This window comes from Pelophylax lessonae, assembly GCF_965119305.1.
Source record: "Pelophylax lessonae genome assembly, chromosome: 4".
Lineage (NCBI taxonomy): Eukaryota > Metazoa > Chordata > Amphibia > Anura > Ranidae > Pelophylax > Pelophylax lessonae.
The window spans coordinates 134,685,135-134,706,600 of NC_138771.1; the positions used below are offsets into that span (position 1 = coordinate 134,685,135).

At 45.6% G+C, this 21,466-nt stretch overlaps 1 protein-coding gene across 4 annotated transcripts in view; it reads left to right on the plus strand.

Moving 5' to 3' along the window:
- Positions 1-21,466, plus strand: part of MYO9A (myosin IXA) — a 225,862-nt gene that overhangs the window by 104,914 nt on the left and 99,482 nt on the right. For all 4 annotated transcript variants that reach the window (XM_082257060.1, XM_082257061.1, XM_082257063.1 and 1 more), the window contains exons 4-8: positions 1,309-1,371; positions 7,931-8,030; positions 14,732-14,788; positions 14,976-15,073; positions 19,306-19,432. In XM_082257060.1, coding sequence (XP_082113186.1) covers positions 1,309-1,371; positions 7,931-8,030; positions 14,732-14,788; positions 14,976-15,073; positions 19,306-19,432 — 445 coding nt within the window. The remainder of the gene's footprint in view (positions 1-1,308; positions 1,372-7,930; positions 8,031-14,731; positions 14,789-14,975; positions 15,074-19,305; positions 19,433-21,466) is intronic.

The window sequence follows — 21,466 nt, forward strand, 5'->3', positions numbered from 1 at the left end:
CAAATCTACACAGTTATACAAGCTGTACACTCACTACTTTACATTGTAGCAAAGTGTAATTTCTTCAGTGTTGTCACATAAATAGAAATAATAAAATATTTGCAAAAATGTGAGGGGTGTACTCACTTTTGTGAGATACTGTATGTATGTATGTATGTATGTGTGTGTGTGTGTGTGTGTGTGTGTGTGTGTGTGTGTGTGTGTGTATATATATATATCAACCACGAACCCCCTCTCAAAACTGATCAAAAATGTCACTAGTATGTATGTATGCAAGTATGGTGGCTTTCAAAAGACTCTTAGACATACATCTCAAGAATCAGAACATTCAGGGGTATGTGAGATGATTACGGCCACACACACCTACACAGGTTGAACTAGATGGACTATTGTCTTTATTCAACCTCGCCTACTATGTAACTATGTAACTAACAGTGGGAGGGTCTTACAGGGGCATCAAATACCAGGAGTGCATTATGTACAGTGCAGAGTTTGGTGGGGTTACACACAGAGTGCAGAGTGCGGGAGTGTGCTATGTATACAGTGCAGAGTTTAGGGGTGCGCTACACACAGTGCAGAGTTCATCCTTCTTCCACAGATGCTTACCTCTGCATCTCTATCTACATCTCACTTTTACCCCTCTTCTTCTCTAGTACATCCCCTCCTATTCTAGATGGCTTCGCCCCTCTCACTTGCATGGAGATCAACCAGTGGGGGTGTCGGCATTTGCACTGCACCCCAGGCATCGGCTTTGTCCCCATCATGCACTTGGAAAACACAGGAAGCCAGACCTCTGTGTTTACAAGTGATCATGATGAGCAGGGAGCAGAGGGCCTAAGCCAAAGGAGGTGGTGCTGAGTTCCAGCTGAAAAAAAGGTGTGTGTGTGTGTGTGTGTGTGTGTATGTATATATATATATATATATATATATATATATATATATATATATATATATATATATATTTTGTATGTGTGTGTGTGTGTGTATATATATATATATATATATATATATATATAGATATATACACAGACCCAAAAGTAATATTTAAAAGCTTGTAAACAGGAAACAAAAGGAAACTGATAAGATGAAGTTGTCCCAGGAACATTCGGGTCTCACAGATAGCCCACGCACCCAGTTTATGTGTACATGGAAGCTCATATCACAGTTGTGAGGTCTGTTATGTGGATTGCTGTGATGTTCCATACTTTTTACCTATGTTTAGCTATTTGACCTGTCTCAATGATTATCCTTTGTATGGAATATAAATCAGACACTGTATTAATACATGAATTTCTTTTCCCCATGCAGAGCATACGTGGAGAAGTATCTTCTGGAGAAATCCAGGCTTGTTTACCAAGAGCAGCATGAAAGGTGAGTGAAGTGACTGAAATACACTGCTGTGGAAGATTGCGAGAAATTTACCATTGCCGTATGGTGGGTTTTCTATAAGCAACAAACTGCAGCTTTTAGTTGGATATAGTTTTAAATCAGAAGCATTTCCTTTTAATCTAACGATTGAGGTCTTATCTTCCCCTTTCCTTTATCTGCTACTTGTTAAAGTGATTGTAAAGTTTTTTGTTTATTTTTATTGAAAAAAAAAAAAAAATGTTCTACTTACCTCTTCTGTGCAGTTGGTTTTGCACAGAGCAGCCTCGATCCTCCTCTTCTCGGGTCCCTCTTCGGCTCTCCTGTCCCCTCCCTCCCCTTGAGTGCTCCCTCCACAGCAAGCAGCTTGCTATGGGGGCACCCGAGCCGAGTCACAGCTCCGCGTGTTCATTCAGACAATTCAGATGCAGCTGCGGTTCCGCCCCTACCCCCTCTCTCTCTCCTCATTGGCTAACTGACTTTGACAGCAGCGGGAGCCAATGAGGAGGGGAGTGCTGGACGGCTGAGACATAGGTGGACATTGTTGGATCGTGAAATTTTCTTTCCTGCAACCACGGGTTGATGTGTTGATGGGGGAATTCCCCCCCCCCCCCGCAAAGCTTATTGCATTCTACCTGCAGGGGGGTGGGTGATTGCGCAGGGAGCAGTCCCTGCCGGGAGAACACAGTAAGTACTGCTAGTGGTTATAGCCGCTGACAATAATTGCATGCTAAAAATCTGATATGCTGGTTGTACCGAAGTCGATCGACTTGGGTACAATCAGCCTGCCCATAGATGGATCAAATCTCGGCCAGTCTGCTGAACGGACCATGATGTGATCCATCTATGGCCATCCGTTTAAGTGTTTGTTAATGTTCATCATTAGACCTAGTATTGCTGGTCTGTTCTCAAACTATACTACAAAACCGTACATTGTACTGTCTTATTGGCCAAATGCTAAAGGGGTTGTAAAGTCAGAAGTTTTTTTTATCTTAATGCTTTGTATGCATTAGGATAAAAACCTTCTGTGTACATCAGCCCCCCGAACACTTACCTGAAGGTCCCTCTCTATCCAGCGATGTCCATGAGTGTATCAGCCATCCGAGATTCTCCCTCCTGATTGGCTGAGACACATTGGCTGCCGCTGCTGTCAATCAAAGTCAATCAGGAGACAGAGGGGGTGGGGCCGGGTTGGGGCTCCATAGCTGAATGGACACAGGGGCCAGGATAGCAGAAAAGGGACCAGAGAAGAGGAGGATCCAGACTGCTCTGTGCAAATCCACTGCAACAGAGCAGGTAAGTATAACATGTTTGTTATTATAGGGGAAAAAATTAGACTTTCAATCGCTTTAAATGCAGTCTCACATCAAAATAAAAATGTAAATAAAGCATATGCAAATGAAATATCCCCAAAAAGCTTTCTCTGGCTTTCCTCCTTTCTACGATCCTAAGAAGAACAAACATGCAGCTAGTGAAATACTATAGCAGAACTAAAGGCACGCTTTTTTTTTAAATTTGGATCAAGAAAAAAAGGATTATAACCCCTGTTAATTTCTTTTTGTCATCTGTGTCCCATCAGGTAGATCTCCCTTCCTTTCCTGTCCTATAGACAAAACAGGAAGTGAGCAAAAATCCCCCCAACGTGTAGGAATCCCTGGTTGTCACCAGGTTTACAAAAACTAGTGTTCCCATTGCGCTACACTGTTTTGTGATGTGATCTTTCTTGAATCAAAAAACGTTTGGAGAAAATTGATGATCCTTGGTGTGCTGGCAAATATCTACATATCCCATTGGAAGCTATCCGCTCTGTTTCTGTGCTGGTGACAACCCAAAATGTGGGATTTTCTTTCTTTTGCACTCTTGGTGATGACGGTAAACAGGACACCTAGAGGGAGTATCTACCTAACTGAGACCCAGACAGCAATGATAACCTGACGGGTGTTCTAATCCCTCCATCCTTCCCCCTGATCGTATACCAACTCCATCTATCCCCCACACCCATCCCAGCTTCGTCCACCCCCCCTCACCCATACCAGCTCCACCTATCCCAGCTGTATCCATCCCCTCCACACCCATCCCAGCTCCATCCATCCTCCACACCCATCCCAGCTCCATCCATCCCCCTTCATTCATCACAGATCCATCCACCCCCCCCCCCTCACCCATACCAGCTCTATCCTTACATCCCTCAACCACTTCCCCATGCCCCCCTCCTTTGCAAGTCTCATGTACACAGAAATAATCACAGACCTCAGATCAGCAGTTCTTCAGAGTGGTGTGCTGCTCCCCGCCTCCTCCTCTGTGTACAGGAAAACACAGGAAGGAGGAAAAGCGGGTTCAGTGCACTCAGCTCTGCACTGAGAGTGATTTGTCAGAGACAGCCGGGGATAGATGCCGGCTGCCATCTGTTGCTCGTGGGGTGCGAGAACCAAGCCTCACGGCACCGCCTTGAGCATTTTGGGACTCTGGGACATGGACCATTTTCTGTGATGGTCCCGGCGAATCGGGGACAGTTGGGAGGTATGGAAAAGGCCAAATTTCTTTAAGTGTATAGCTAGCTTACGCTTAGCTAATCAACTAGCTTTTTCAGGAGGAGATGTTAGTAGTGGCAGTCTACAGTTTATATTTATCTTTTGTACATATCCTTTAAAGGAGAAGTATAGCCAAAGCTATTTGGGCTGTACTTTTCCTGTAGATCACAGGAGTGCAGTTCATTCTGCACTCCTGTGACCTGTTTTCAGCTGACATCAGGCTGAAGTCCACTGTCAGCTGACGTTACTCAGCTGGTCCAGGCTTGGGAAAGATCCCAATCATGTGGTCGGGATCCACCCAGATACCTGGACCAGCGCCTGACTCAGCCTCTCAGCAATCTGCTAAGAGCCTGAGCCAGCAACTCCCTCCCCTCCACAGCCCAGCACTCCAGTGAGCACTGGAGGGGCAGCGCAGAGAGCCACTGAATGATAGAGCAGATCTGAGAACTGAGCAGTCAGCGGTGTTTGCTCAGTTCTCACTGGAGAGTTGGTGGGGGACAGGTGCAGCATTGGATCCATGCTGCATCCAGCTGAGTATAATTTTTTTTTTTTTTTAAGTCTATACTTCTCTTTTAAAATACATTGTTCAGTAAAATCCTTATATATATTCAATCCTGTTTAATGAATGAATATCACATGCTTCTGGAAGCAATTGCTGGCCTCCCCTAACTGTTCCTGCTATAGTGAATATAGATACCAGACTGCTGAATATTATGCTGCATTTATAAAGTGCCAACATATTATTATGCAGTGCTGGATAGGAACCCGTGTAGGCATTTGCTATTACTAGTGGTTTAAAAATATCTTCCAAGCTTGTGGCTTTCGGTTGTTGAGGCCACTGTTTTGGTGTCTTGCCATGTAACGGAAACTTCATTACAGCCATTGCTACCCACTTCCTGAGGGCTGTCCTGGGGGATCTCCACCGTGCCAGCTCTGGGACAAATGCTGGCCGCAAAGTATAGTGGAAGGAAAATACACAGTACAAGCCAATATGACTGCCTTTCGAAATTCTTTCTGTTGTTACGTCTATCCACATTTTATGTTTCTAAATGGGTAACATGTGTAAGTGGATAGCTTGGTAAATAAGGGGAAGAGCAATTATTAGAGTGAGAGACCAATTAAATCAGACTGTTTTTGGACAACAAACCTTTTAGAGACACTTTACAATGTTCGAACTCTGGCACTATAACCGGTACTAATGTAGAACAACTGGAGTGCCAGTACCATCCAGCTGTAAAATGTAGGTATATAGGAAACTTTGAATAACAATACCTATCTGCACAGCCTAAATTTTCTGGGAGCCCAACATGTTGTAGGTGTAGCCCATAGTGGCCTTATCGACTTAAAAAATAGGTTCACCTTTAAAGAAAAAATAAAAATCACAATTTTTTTCCTGCAAAAAGCTATGTTTATTTATTTTACAGAACCCCTCAAACTATTGAACTGGCAATCCATATATTGTGGGTGCTGTGTCAGGCTTCATCAGAAATGTTCTCCAGCTGGAGGAAGTGTCAATGGACTAAGTGCGCTTAAAGTCTATTAAGAACTAAAATTCCGTCTGCCGCAGTGGCAGATGGGACTTGCAGTTTATTTATTCACAGCTCTCTGTGAATGAATGACAGAGCCACATGAAATTTAAATTCCAAGAGGAACCCCTGCGTGCTGGAGGGTGGGGCTCAGGAAATAAGGAGGGGGTACCTTAAAACATGTTACAAATGATGCCCTTAATATGGGTGTAATGTGTTCCTAAAGGTGAAATTTTTAGACCCCCAGCTAACATAGGTTTTCCAGAAATCTGGTTTGGCCAATGTCATAGGTACATTAGTTACTCTTCTGGTTTGTAACAGACAAGTCACTGGGCCTGATAAATTATTGTTTGTACCACATTTTTTTGGCTCTCATGTGTAGTACATTTTGTCATGCGTCAAATCAATAACCTAGTATGCCTGTATTTGCGACATGCGTGCCATTTAAATTGATAAATTGTTATTTGCTGTTGAAATGTCAGTTTTTATACCATAAATGAATATCTTGTACAGTGTGGAGCGGATATTTCCTGTGGATCTGTCCTGGACGCACTGTGCACATGTTTGTACGAACATAATATACATACAGTATCTCCCAAAAGTGAGTACACATCTCACGTTTTTGTAAATATTTTATTATATCTTTTCATGTGACAAAACTGAAGAAATTACACTTTGCTACAATGTAAAGTAGTGAGTGTACAGCTTGTATAACAGTGTGAATTTACTGCACCCTCAAAATAACTCAACACACAGCAATTATTATCTAAACCACTGGCAACAAAAGTGAGTACACCCCTAAGTGAAAATGTCCAAATTGGGCCCAGTTAGCCATTTTCCCTCTCTGGTGTCACGTGACTCGTTAGTGTTACAAGGTCTCAGGTGTGAATGGGGAGCAGGTGTGTTAAATTTGGTGATATCGGTCTCACTCTTTCATACTGGTCACTTGAAGTTCAACATGGCACCTCATGGCAAAGAACTCTCTGAGGATCTGGAAAAAATAATTGTTGCTCTACATAAAAATGGTCTAGGCTATAAGAAGATTGCCAAGACCCTGAAACTGAGCTGCAGCACGGTGGCCAAGACCATACAGCGGTTTAACAGGACAGGTTCCACTCAGAACAGACCTCACCATGGTCGACGAAAGAAGTTGAGTGCACATGCTCAGCGTCATATCCAGAGGTTGTCTTTGGGAAATAGACGTATGAATGCTGCCAGCATTGCTGCAGAGGTTGAAGGGTTGGGGGGGGGGCAGCCTGTCAGTGCTCAGACCATACACCCTACACTGCATCAAATTGGTCTGCATGACTGTCATCCCAGAAGGAAGCCTCTTCTAAATATGATGCACAAGAAAGCCCACAAACAGTTTGCAGACTAAGAACATAGATTACTGGAATCATGTTTACGTAGTCTGATGAGACCAAGATAAACTTATTTGGTTCAGATGGTGTCAAGCGTGTGTGCGGGCAACCATGTGAGGAGTACAAAGACAAGTGTGTCTTGCCTACAGTCAAGCATGGTGGTGGGAATGTCATGGTCTGGGGCTGCATGAGTGCTGCCGACACTGGGGAGCTACAGTTCATTGAATGAACCATGAATGTCAACATGTACTGTGACATACTGAAGCAGAGCATGATCCCCTTCCGTCAGGGACTGGGCCGCAGGGCAGTATTCCAACGTGATAATGACCCCAAACACACCTCCAAGACGACCACTGCCTTGCTAAAGAAGATGAGGGTAAAGGTGATGGACTGGCCAAGCATGTCTATAGACCTAAACCCTATTGGGCATCTGTGGGGCATCCTAAAATGGAAGGTGGAGGAGCGCAAGGTCTCTAACATCTACCAGCCCTGTGATGTCATCATGGAGGAGTGGAAGAGGACTCTAATGAAGCTCTGGTGAACTCCATGCCCAAGAGGGGTAAAGCAGTGCTGGAAAATAATGGTGGGCACACAAAATATTGACACTTTGGTCCCAATTTGGACGTTTCCACTTAGGGGTGTACTCACTTTTGTTGCCCGTGGTTTTAGACATTAATGGCTGTGTGTTGGGTTTCTTTGAGGGGACAGCAAATTTACACTGTTATACAAGCTGTACACTCACTACTTTACATTGTAGCAAAGTGTAATTTCTTCAGTTTTGTCACATGAAAAGATATAATAAAATATTTACAAAAATGTGAGGGGTGTACTCACTTTTGTGGGATACTGTGAGTGTTTGTGTGTGTGTATATCTATATATATATATATATTTATATATATAGATAGATAGATAGATAGATAGATAGATAGATAGATAGATAGATAGATAGATAGATAGATAGATATTAGGGTGCAGTGAAGGGCACTGCGCCATGGTCAGTTTATCTGGTCTACATTTTCTGTTGGCCTCTTCCTATATGCATTACTGCAGTCTGTCTTGCATTTTATTGCTGGTGTGTTCTGTGTCTTTTTGTTTCGTGTGTCTTTATCGATTTTAAATAATAAATCCTCTGTACAATATGAACAGGAATTACCATGTGTTCTACTATTTGTTGGCTGGAGCGAGTGAGGAGGAGAAGGCAGAATTTCATCTTAGTCACCCAGAGAGCTATCATTATTTGAACCAGGTAAGACATACACAAATAACATTGCTAAAAATCGGGAATGAAGCCTCGGGGAATGTAACTAATAAAAACGATACCAGAAATAATTGTACATTTTGATTGGATTACATGCAGCAGCTGTTGCTTGTGTACTGCTGGCTGTTCTTCATTTGGTTGAGCACCACCACTGTAAAGTATGGGCAGCTGGATATTAGTCTTTTTTTTATTTTTTTTTTTTTGACACCTGTGTCTATTTGGTAAGGCTTGGCTTGTTACTGCAAATGTTTTCACATGGCATTATGGTTTCTTTTAAAGCAGTTTTAAACTCCAAAACAAAAATGTATTCTATTGCAGTTTACCAATTCTTAGAAATGATGGCTGCATTTGTTACCTTTTTTACACTTTTTTTCCTTTATTTTAACCTGATGATCTGGCCAGGAAGTGTTGTTTTTTTTTTTCTTTGCTTTCTTTAAAAGACCAAGCTGTCCAGAAAAAGTGGCAGTTGGATGGTAGAGACAAACCATATAACACTGACAGGGGTGCTTGCTTTTATGTAAAACCTTTATTCCAAAAGTAAATAAAATGGTTGCTGTAACTGCTTATGGCCCCTCTCAAATGAAAAGTTTGATTGTGTCCACATGAAAAATGATCAGACCCTCCATTCTCCTCTATGGGCAGTCAGATGCTACCTCCTCCACATGATGCTACCTCCTCCACATTTAAAGCAAAAGTAAAGTTGAAAAAAAATAAAAAATCTTCTCCCTGCAAGGTAAAGTCATAATGTGCTAGTGTGCAACGCATACTAGCACATTATGAAAGAATTACCTTGAAAGGGCTGACAAGGCTTCCGGGTTTGCGGTCTGCAATCCTGTGGCTGAGCCGCAATGATGTCACTCAAGAGCATGTGCACAGGATGTCCCTGTTTATAGCATAGGGCTCTAAAGGCACGGCATGGGTATGTCATTACTTCAGAGCGCATGCTCGGGTGACGTCACCGGCTACAGGGACACTGAATATCTCCTAAAACTGTGCATGTTTAGGAGATATTTTATGTACCTACAGGTATGTTTTGTTATAAGCTTACTCATAGGTAGAAGTTTCCAGAGGGACTTTACCATACCTCCCAACTTTTTGAGATGGGATCGAGGGATACCTATTAGTAAAAACATGTAGGCATAGGACACACCCCCCTGCCACACCCCTTAAAGGAGAATTATACAAAAAAAATGATAAGTCAAACCCACAAGTGCTTTTTTTAACCACTACTATTCCTTATTACTGGCCTGTGAAATTTTACAAATACACCAATTTAGAAATTGGATGAAAGATTTAGCACTGTGATCCCGTTGGGGTGTCCGTTGGGGAGATAAGTCACCCAAACACCTCGCAGCACATCCTGACTATGATACATCCCAATTCAACTGCTACTATGATGTCTCGCACCAGGCCCGGACTGGGACAAAAAATAGGCCCGGGCATTTTAGACTGAGCAGCCTTTTTTTTTTTTTTTTATTAAAACCAAATTACTAATGACAGCTACCAGTTTCTCAATGTCTTTTAGTTCTATTTAGCCTGCTACAGTCACTCGTCACTGATTGCTAGAGGTTACTGCACATTTTTAGCACTAACCCATTGGTGGCTGGGGAGGGGGGAGGTGTAATTAGTGGCAGTACTGGGGGGAAGGGGGTGAATTGAGTGGCAGTGCTGGGGGGGAGGAATGAGTAGCAGTTCTGAGGGAGGGGAAGGGGGTATGAATTAAGTGGGAGGTCTGGGGAGGGGGTGTGAATTGAGTGGCAGTGTTGGGGAGGGGGTGTGTGAATTGAGTGGCAGTTCTTGGGGGGATGGAGTCAGTGGCAGTTCTTGGGGGGATGGAGTCAGTGGCAGTGCTGGGGGGTATGGAGTCAGTGGCAGTGATGGGGGGTATGATGAATGTCGGGGGGGATTGGATGTGGGGGGGGATGAGTGACAGTACGAGAGGAGGGTGAGATGACTGGTAGTGCTGGTGGGTTGTTGGGATGAGTGGCAGTGCTGAGGGGGATGAGATCAGTAGCAGTACTGGGGGGGGATGGAATTAATGGCAGTGTTAGTGGCAGTGCTGGGGGGGATTGGATGGGATCAGTGGCAGTGTGGAGGGTTGGTGGGATCAGTGGCAGTGCAGGGGGGATAGGATGAGTGACAATATGTGGAAGGTGGAATCAGTGGCTGTGCGGGGGGACGAGATGAGTGGCAGTGCTTGGGGGGAATTGAATGGGATCAGTGGCAGTGCTTGGGGAGTGGGATGAGTGGCAGCATGGAGGGAGGGAATGGGATGAGTGGCAGCGTGGAGGGTGGGGAGGAGTGGCAGCGTGGAGCGAGGGGATGGGAGGAGTGGCAGCGTGAAGAGAGGCAGCATGGAGGGAGAAAAGGGGGTAGTGTCAGTGTGGACGGAGGGGAGGAGTGGCAGCGTAGAAGGGAGGCAGTGTGGAGTGAGGCAGCATGGAGGGAGGGAGGAAAGGGGAGAAGTGTCAGTGTGGAGGGAGGGAGGGGAGGAGTGGCACCATGGAGGGGATGGGATGAGTGGCAGTGCTGGTGGTGGGTGGCATCAGTGGCCATTCTGGGTGGAGGGATGGGATCAGTGACAGTGTTGGGGGGGGTCAGTAGCAGTGCTGGGGGGATCAGATCAGTGACAGTGCTGTAAGGGGATCAGTGACAGTGGTGGGGGGGATCAGTGACAGTGCTGGGGATCGGATCAGTGACAGGGCTGGGAGGGGATCGGATCAGTGACAGGGCTGGGGGGAATCGGATCAGTGATAGGGCTGGGAAGGGATCGGATCAGTGACAGGGCTGGGGGGGGGGATCGAATCAGTGACAGGGCTGGGGGGGGGGGGGTCGGATCAGTGACAGGGCTGGGGGGGGGGTCGGATCAGTGACAGGGCTGGGGGGGGTCGGATCAGTGACAGGGCTGGGGGGAGGGATGATCGAATCAGTGACAGGGCTGGGAGGGAGGGGATCGGATCAGTGACAGGGCTGGGAGGGGATCGGATCAGTGACAGGGCTGGGAGGGGATCGGATCAGTGACTGGGCTGGGAGGGATCGGATCAGTGCAGGGCTGGGAGGGGATCGGATCAGTGACAGGGCTGGGAGGGGATTGGATCAGTGACAGGGCTGGGAGGGATCGGATCAGTGACAGGGCTGGGGTGGGGGATTGGATCAGTGACAGGGCTGGGGGGGGAATCAAATCAGTGACAGGGCTGGGAGGGATCGGATCAGTCACAGGGCTGGGAGGGGAGGGTCGGGATCAGTGACAGGGCTGAGGTAGGGGGATTGGATCAGGGACAGGGCTGGGAGGGATCGGATCAGGGACAGGGCTGGGGGGGATTGGATCAGTGACAGGGCTGGGAGGGATTGGATCAGTGACAGGGCTGGGAGAGGGTTCGGATCAGTGACAGGGCTGGGAGGGGATCGGATCAGTGACAGGGCTGGGAGGGGATCGGATCAGTGACAGGGCTGGGGGAATCGGATCAGTGACAGGGCTGGGCTGGGGGGAATCGGATCAGTGACAGGGCTGGGAGAGGGTTCGGATCAGTGACAGGGCTGGGAGGGGATCGGATCAGTGACAGGGCTGGGAGGGGATCGGATCAGTGACAGGGCTGGGGGAATCGGATCAGTGACAGGGCTGGGGGGGGGGTCGGATCAGTGACAGGGCTGGGGGGAATCGGATCAGTGACAGGGCTGGGAGGGATCGGATCAGTGACAGGGCTGGGAGGGATCGGATCAGTGACAGGGCTGGGAGGGATCGGATCAGTGACAGGGCTGGGAGGGATCGGATCAGTGACAGGGCTGGGAGGGATCGGATCAGTGACAGGGCTGGGAGGGAGGGGATCGGACCAGTGACAGGGCTCGGAGGGGATCGGATCAGTGACAGGGCTGGGAGGGGATCGGATCAGTGACAGGGCTGGGAGGGGATTGGATCAGTGACGGGGCTGGGAGGGATCGGATCAGTGACAGGGCTGGGGTGGGGGATTGGATCAGTGACAGGGCTGGGGGGGGAATCAAATCAGTGACAGGGCTGGGAGGGATCGGATCAGTCACAGGGCTGGGAGGGGAGGGATCGGATCAGTGACAGGGCTGGGGTAGGGGGATCGGATCAGGGACAGGGCTGGGGGGGGGGGGGGGATCGGATCAGGGACAGGGCTGTGGGGGGGTTCGGATAAGTGACAGGACGGGGGGGTTCGGATCAGTGACAGGGCTGGGGTGGGGGATTGGATCAGTGACAGGGCTGGGGGGGGAATCAAATCAGTGACAGGGCTGGGAGGGATCGGATCAGTCACAGGGCTGGGAGGGGAGGGATCGGATCAGTGACAGGGCTGGGGTAGGGGGATCGGATCAGGGACAGGGCTGGGGGGGGGATCGGATCAGGGACAGGGCTGTGGGGGGGTTCGGATAAGTGACAGGACGGGGGGGTTCGGATCAGTGACAGGGCTGGGAGGGGATCGGATAAGTGACAGGGTTGGGGTAGGGGGATCGCATCTGTGACAGGGCCCAGGGGGGAATCGGATCAGTGTCAGTTCTGAGGGGGGAGGGGTCAGTGGCAGTGCTGTGGGGTGGGGGTTAGTGGCAGTGCTGTGGGGTGGGGGTTAGTGGCAGTGCTCAGGGGGGGTCAGTGGCAGTGCTGGGGGGGGGGGTCAGTGGCAGTGCTGAGGGGGGGGGGTCAGTGGCAGTACTGTGGGGTGGGGGTTGGTGGCAGTGCTGAGGGGGGTCAGTGGCAGTGCTGTGGGGTGGGGGTTAGTGGCAGTGCTGTGGGGTGGGGGTTAGTGGCAGTGCTGAGGGGGGGGGTCAGTGGCAGTGCTGAGGGGGGGGTCAGTGGCAGTGCTGAGGGGGGGTCAGTGGCAGTACTGTGGGGTGGGGGTTGGTGGCAGTGCTGAGGGGGGTCAGTGGCAGTGCTGTGGGGTGGGGGTCAGTGGCAGTGCTGAGGGGGGGGGGTTAGTGGCAGTGCTGAGGGGGGGGGTAGTGGCAGTGCTGAGGGGTGGTCACTTCACTTACCTTGCAGGGCAGGCCTTGGGTGGTGCGTCACAGGTGCTGCAGGCAGTCACTGTTCCTTCCCGCTTCCCGACAAAGCAGAACTCAGAAGGGGTCCTCTCTAGCTCCACCCCCTTCAGTCACGAGTCACCTGACCCCTGGTTTCCAATTGCATGGACAGTCCACCCCTCCTGAGCTAGCTGGATGGCCATTGGCTGTGGACTCGGAGCCGGCCGCAGTGAGCGGCGCTGGTCTCAGCATCAGCCCGGCTGCTCAGTGGGGACTGGCCTGGGACATACATACCCGACCGACCTGCCGGCCAGAAGAGGAATATGCGGCCGCGGCCCTCTCCGCGGAATCGGCCGCGGGGAGGCCAGCGGCAAGCGAGCAGATGTCTCTGAGGGAGTCGGGACGGTCGCGGAAGTGACATGCGCTGTTCGGCCCACCGGGCAAATGCCCGATCTGCCCTATGGCCAGTCCGGCCCTGTCTCGCACTGTTCTAGATCGACTAATGACCTTCTAAAGATGACTTACTGACATTTGTCAATGTTCCACTGAACACTTTTACTTGTTATTCCTGTTAATACCATGTAACTTTTTTTTTTTTGTATGGTTATTAGTTTACCTATTGTTATATTTTGATATTGACTGTATGCCTACTGAAAATCTCAATAAAAATGTATTGAATGAAAGATTTAGCACTGGGAAACGCTTTTTGAAAGATAAATAGTGCATTTTATATACAACTATATAGATCAAACCAAAATGAGGGACAAATGAGGAAGAAAGAGGGACAGAGGGACTTTGTTCCAGATCAGGGACAGCCCCTCCAAATCAGGGACAGTTGGGAGCTATGACTTTACTACCACTTTAATGATTGGTAGGCTTCAATATAGAACATTTTTGTTTTTGGGTTTAATATCCCTTTAACTTTGGTGATATTCATTTTTTTTTTTTTTTTGTTCATTCGTCCATCAGGATGGGGCAGAACATTTCGGCCCCTGTTCACACCTGAGCAGTTTTCTGCTTTAATTTCATTAATTTTAATGGCCGCTGTTCCCGCATTCTGTTGCCTGAAGAAAAATGCCTTCACTCAAAGTACATGAGCTTCTTTTTGGTAGATTCCAAACCTTTTTGGCCCCATAGATTTCAATAGAAACACCTGACTTGGGCGTTTTGTCTCTCGTTTTCTGCTCAAACAGCAGCTCACCACCCCTTATTTCCTCTCCCTCTCCTCCCCCTAGTGCTTTCTATTGGCTGAACAAAAACACCTGAATCTGTGAAACACTTGTAATAAACTTCTATAAACGCACAAAAACTCTCAAAAAAAAAGCGCCATAAATTGCTACACCCAGGTGTAAATGCTTCCTAAGAATGGAGGTTTTCTATAATGCGAAACCATTACAACTACGCAAAAATGAATTATTTGTGTGTTTTTGTGACTATACCATTCAAAATATTTGGCCTGCATCACGTTAAAGCAAAAATATACTACATGTCCTGTTTTATTCAACAGAATGTGCTGAGCTGCAGGGCATATATACTGAATGTGAATTGGCTACATAGTATTGAATGAGTTTGCAATGCATATGCTGCAGCACAGGAAATAAAGACAAGTATGAACAGGTCCTAAGAATGAATTGACTTGCGTTGGTAGCAGCAGATTACCAGCAATCTGTAGTAATCTATTTTCATTATTTTTAACATTTTTTTAATGATATTTTCAGAGAACGCGAAAGCCACAGAGACAGAGCTGGGGAGAGTACGATTGTGAAGATGAAACAGTGAGTTGATTGTGCAGATTTCGTTCACCTTTGTGTCTTGTTTTTCTATTATGCCTTTTATTCAGGTTATGACTGTTTATATTTTGCATTGTGATTATTGAGCAGTGCTGGACAATGACGTTTTGTAGTTAGCACAGTGAGATCTTGTTTTACTATCTAAAGTTGTGACTTTATCTGAATTTTACAGGACTCCCTAAATGGGGAGGGCGAAGACCTCAGACATGATTTTGAACGACTGCAGCTGGCAATGGAGATGGTTGGTTTCCTGTCAGCTACACGTAGACAGTGAGTTCTGCATGCAATCTCTAAAGTGCATTAGAGCCTATCCCAAATTGTGTTGAGACATTGATTTACTTTTTTACATTTAATACCCCTTTTTTTTTTTACTTTTCTGGATAGTTCATTAGTTTTACCTGTAGAGTCAAATCAGTTTATCACTGCCACTCAAATGCAGCACACCAGTGGAATTTATTTTAAAGGAAATCTAGCAAGGAAAAAAAAAAAACTGCCAATCGGCATCATATACACCGTATACCATCATAGTAATTTTGTTATACAGAAAATATAACCAGAAAAAAAATCTGCCAATGGGCATCATATGTTCTATATACTGTATACCAGGGGTCTTCAAAATATGGCCCTCCAGTTGTTCAGGAACTACAATTCCCATTATGCCTAGTCATGTCTTTGAATGTCAGAGTTTTACAATGCCTCATGGGATGCGTAGTTCCAAAACAGCTGGAGGGCCGTAGTTTGAGGATCCCTGCTGTATACTATGGTAGTAAGCAATGAAAACATGAAATAGAAAAGGCATTTTTCCAGTTTTAGGTCCAGTAAATGAAAATAACTTTTAAGCTTCTAAGGAAAATAACCTATTGATATTTTTCACGTGTGTACAGTATATGCTGTATGTAGACTTTTCAGGGGCACATCAGAAAAGAGCAAGCTTCCTGTTGGTTGTCATAGTGATAAAATAAATCACAGGGATAAAGTAAAGGAGCCCCTTTCAGACTCCAGTTGACTTTTTGATGGTTGACAACACTGAGCATACATGCGTTTAAATAAACATAGGTGCAATGCCTAAGGTTTCTCATAACCAGAGAAGCTTAGGGCCTAGTCATAAGTCTGTGTTTTTATGATGTATTTTTTATTCAAATTAATGGATACACATCAAAATGCATGCTGATACATGTGCCAAGATGCATATCAGTGTGCACATGACGTATGTGGACGGTCAAAACAAAGTACATTGCAATGTATATGACCTCATCTTGGATATCCAGATCTGTTGTGGATGGGGGCAATGGCAGCCCACTCAGGCTTGTAGGCAATCACATGACAACACACATTAAAACTCATTGACATGTTTTGGTGCTTTTCCATTGATTTTAGGCTTAAAGAGAAAACAAAGAAGTTAAATATGTGTATCTGATTCCTTTTCTGTGTTGTAGCATGGTGATGGCCATAGCTCACCTTAAATTCTTCACTTTCCTCATTGAGCACCAAGAATGAGTTTCAAGCAGCCTAGATGGAACTAAAATTATTTGATTTCTGAATGCTCTGACAATACCTATAATATGGACTGTCTCTCTGACAACTGAGGATATATATATATATATATATATATATATATATATATATATATATATATATATATATATATATTTATATATTTATTTATTTATATGCACACACATACACTGCTGCCTGGCCAAAAAAAAGTCGCCACCCAAAAAAAAAAAGCCACACACGTTGGACATTGTTTTGATAAGCTTCTGCAATGTCCCAAGATTTATTTCCGTCCAGTGTTGCAATAATTTTTCACCAAGATCTTGTATTGATGATGGGAGAGTCGGACCACTGCGCAAAGCCTTCTCCAGCACATCCCAAAGATTCTCAATGGGGTTAAGTTCTGGACTCTGTGGTGGCCAATCCATGTGTGACAATGATGTCTCATGCTCCCTAAATCACTCTTTCACAATTTGAGCACGATGAATCCTGGCATTGCCATCTTAGAATATGCCCGTGCCATCAGGGGAAAAAAAGATCCATTGATGGAATAACCTGGTCGTTCGGTATATTCAGGTAGTCAGCTGACCTCATTCTTTGGGCACATGCAGATAGTTGCTGCATGCTTTGTTTAGTTAGTTGTTTAGTTAATTCCAGGTGGCGACTTCTTTTTTGGTCAGGCAGTGTATGTGTGTGTATGTGTATATATATATATATATATATATATATATATATATATATATATATTATATATACACACAGTATCTCACAAAAAGGGAGTGCACCCCTCACATTTTTTGTAAATATTTTATTATAACTTTTCATGCGACAACACTGAAGAAATGACACTTTGCTACAATGTAAAGTAGTGAGTGTACAGCTTGTATAACAGTTAAAAATGTTTATATATATATATATATATATATATACACACACTGCCAGTTTGTGGGCTTTCTTGTGCATCATCTTTAGAAGAGGCTTCCTTCTGGGATGACAGTCATGCAGACCAATTTGATGCAGTGTGCGACGTATGGTCTGAGCACTGACAGGCTGACCCCCCACCCCTTCAACCTCTGCAGCAATGCTGGCAGCACTCATACGTCTATTTCCCAAAGACAACCTCTGGATATGACGCTGAGCACGTGCACTCAACTCCTTTGGTCGACCATGGCGAGGCCTGTTCTCAGTGGAACCTGTCCTGTTAAACTGCTGTATGGCCTTGGCCAACTTTCTACAACTCAGTTTCAGGGTCTTGGCAATCTTCTTATAGCCTAGGCTAGGGCTGAACGATAGTCGATGTTATATCGACTATCGTGCTGCGAGCGTGGGCGATAGTCACATCGCCGAACATACGATGTAAGGCAGCCCTGCAGCTAGTTCTCCTGACTGAGCGGTGAGCAGCACGCCGTGAGCAGCGGCACAGCGAACCAATGACGCGTGCGTGCACACCTGATTGGTTCGCTGTGCCGCTACTCACGACGTGGTTGGTTTGCTGTGCTTTGGGGCGGAAGTGTATTGTGGGGACTGGGAGTGTGCTTCCGGTGCGAAGGAGCTGCCTGGTGGAGAGGACTAGAACTCCCAGCGTTACCCCCACTTCCCGCGTTTTCGTCTGCCCCCAGCCAGAGAGATTCCCCCTCCCTCCGGGAGAACAGACTTCACAGCCCGATCATGAGGGACAAACAGAAGAGGCGGAGGGAGCGCACATGGGCCGAGGCCGCCAAGAAGGTACCAAATACGGAGGGGAGGTGAATGTACCATGTACACCAGGAAGCAGCGGGTATAAATATCGCAATATATATCATTGGGGAAAAAATATCGCAATGTGTTTTTTTTTTTTTTCCCAATATCGTGCAGCCCTAGCCTAAGCCATCTTTATGTAGAACAACAATTCTTTTTTCAGATCTTCAGAGAGTTCTTTGCTAATAGGTGTCATGTTGAACTTCCAGTGATCAGTGTGAGAGCGATAACACCAAATTTAACACACCTGCTCCCCATTTATACCTGAGACCTTGTAACCCTAACGAGTCACATGACACCAGGGAGGGAAAATGGCTAATTGGACCCAATTTGGACATTTTCACTTAGGGGTGTACTCACTTTTATTGCCAGCGGTTTAGATATTATTGGCTGTGTGATTAGTTATTTTGAGGGGACAGCAAATTTACACTGTTATACAAGCTGTACACTCACTACTTTACATTGTAGCAAAGTGTCAGTTCTTCAGTGTTGTCACATGAAAAGATATAATAAAATATTTACAAAAACATGAGGGGTGTACTCACTTTTGGGAGATAACTGTATATGTATATAATGACGTGTTTGTATATGCACTCCAAGGTTTCCCTTTTTATCTAAATGCCCATCAAATGGTTGCCATACATGCTTACATTTTATTATCCGATCAACATTTAATTTGATCAAAACAATATAATCAGAAGCCGATCGAATAGACTTTACTTCCCTACTGATTGATTTAGACTTGGTTTAGAATGCATTCGATCAAATCGAGTTGATTGGCCAGGGCAAAAAATAATTGATTGTTTTGCATCAATCAGCAGCACTGAGCCTATTTAATCAGAAATTTGTATTTCAAACTGTTGGATTATGCGATTGCATTTGGAAACAGTTATTGATTACTTATGATTGTCTTTTCCAACTATTATTGGAAATCCAAAATTATTCCTAACGGGAGAGGTCATTCGTAAAATAAATTGGTCATTTATCGAAGCATGTGTGGCCACCAATGGTCTTATTTGCCTTTTGCATTAGATGACCAAATCTTTTGTGGATGGGGGGCAATGGCAGCCCACTCAGGCTTGCATGGAACTGAGATGTAAATGACCTTCTCAGTGTCGTTATTTTGCAATTCACAGCAACTGCATATATATAAGTCGACATTTTCCTGGTGATTCTAATCTAGATTCTCCTTTAATGGTTTGCCATGATTTTTCATTTTCTTCTGATAAAATGTTTCTGCAAGTATGTTTTTTTTCTTTTACACACAATAGGATTGTGTCTCTCCTGTCTGCCATCCTTCACCTTGGAAACATCCAGTATAAGAGAAAGGCATACAGAGATGAATCAATTGACATTTCCAACCCTGATACTCTCCGCATTGTATCTGATCTTCTGAAGGTGAGTCGAGAATGATTTTTCATTGGCTTATTTTCCACTTCCCACTGCGGTCTCCTGGTAGGGGCATATTTGTAGAGGTGGTCTTAGATTCACATATATTCATGTTTCCCCTTTAATACATGCATGTGTCTGTTGGCAAGCTGCTTGTAATGAATACCATTTGTTCACCAGATGCAGCATTGTTTTAGTTTTTTTTTTTTTTTTTTTTAAATTTGCTATTCTACAGAGGCTGTTAATGGTACAGAAGAGTACGAATTTACAAATGATTTAAGTGTATGTCTCTGTATTTGTATAGGTTAAGTTAAAAGAGTAGTTATGTCTCTCTTTGATGGCTTTACAACACTTTTTGCGTCCTAAAGTCTCCCATTGTCCCATCATTCATACTGTCTAAACTAATTGTAGTACGAATCTACCAACATTAACTGGCCAGGGTCAGGTGGAAACTCTCCTTCCTTACTTTGTCCTCCTAGAGTCAACTTTATATAACCCCTCTGGCAATGTGACCCTCCTTCTAACATAAATCTAATAGGGATGTTTGAAGTTGGGCTCCATTATCACATAAATCTGTTCCACTTTTCCAATTTCCCTGCAGCAAAAATGCCTGCATTCTGAATTCATTCTAAAGGCTCTTAATGTATGTGCTTTGCATGTTTAACATGGTTGTGATAGCGGTGCCTCTGCCTTGTGTAGACCTATCATCTATGGTTTTCTGTAATAATTCTTTCTGTTTCCATTACCAGGTTACCGTTTTCACAATTGGTGTCTGTTCGTCTATCAGACCTTTTTAGTTTTGTTTTTCCGTTATGATATGCACTGAATGCACTGTAGAAAGCTACAGAGATTAAACTGTGCTTTTGTCTGATAACTGGTGGCTTTTCAAACATCTGCGTTGTATGTGTTGTGCGTGTCATTGGTTTTTAGAATTCAGTAGTTTTCACCAGATGTTTAAATGCTTTTGTTCTTTTCGGTCTCAGATTGCTGTAATGAATAACCTACACATAACCTTTTATGTACGAAGCTGGCTCCCACATTAGCATACTGTAAAAATCTGGGAGCATTAATGAGAATGCTGTTTTGCTGTAGTATATTCCCATGATGCATCCTGTCTGCTTCTTAGGCCCCTTTCACACATGGGAGTCCGTCGGCGGAATCAGTTTTTCTCAGCGGGGGAACAATCCGCCAATTCCCCGCTGAGCAGGCGGATGGCAGCTCTGTCTCCGCGCTGTGTGCGGAGACAGAGCTGTCAGGTCCCCGCTGTTCTCTATGGGGGAATCGGATGAGAACAGACCGCCTGTCCGTTCTCATCCTATTCCATCCGATCCCATCCGCTGGATGGATGCAAAATAGGGTTTCCATCCGTTCAGATTTAACGGACCGGATCAGATTGGATGTCAGCGGACATGTCTCCGCTGACATCTGATGCCCCATAGAGATGCATGGGGCATCCGTTCAGATCCTCCTGAAAAACTGACAGGCGGATCTGAACGGTCCGCTAGTGTGAAAGGGATGCGAAGGGAATTGTTTAAAGTGGTTGTAAAGGCTATGCATGAAGTTAAAAAAGCCTTCAGTGTGCAGCTCCCCCCCTCAGCCCCCCCAATACATACCTAAGCCTGATCTCGATCCAGCGATATGCACAAGACCCGAGGCTCTCATTGGGCTCTCCCTTCCCATTGGCTGGGATGCATCCATTGGCTCCCGCTGCTGTCAATCACAGCCAGTGGAGCGAGGGGCTGAGTGGCACTCTCTGTGTCTTATGGACCCCGATAGTCGGCTGGGGAGCGAGCATGCGAGTGCCCCCGCAGCAAGCGGCTTGCTTTGGGGCACTTGGCTAGGGGGGGCCCGGAGTGGGCTCGGAAGGATCGGACGGCTTTGTGCAAAACCACTGCACAGAGCAGGTTAGTATAACATGTTTGTTATTTGTTTTTTAAATAACATTTTTCCATTTACAATTAATTTAAAGCTCTCTTCTGCCTCTGTGGCATATTTAATGTGCACTTCCCCTTTTGCAGCCAATTTGGGATAAAACCTACCTTT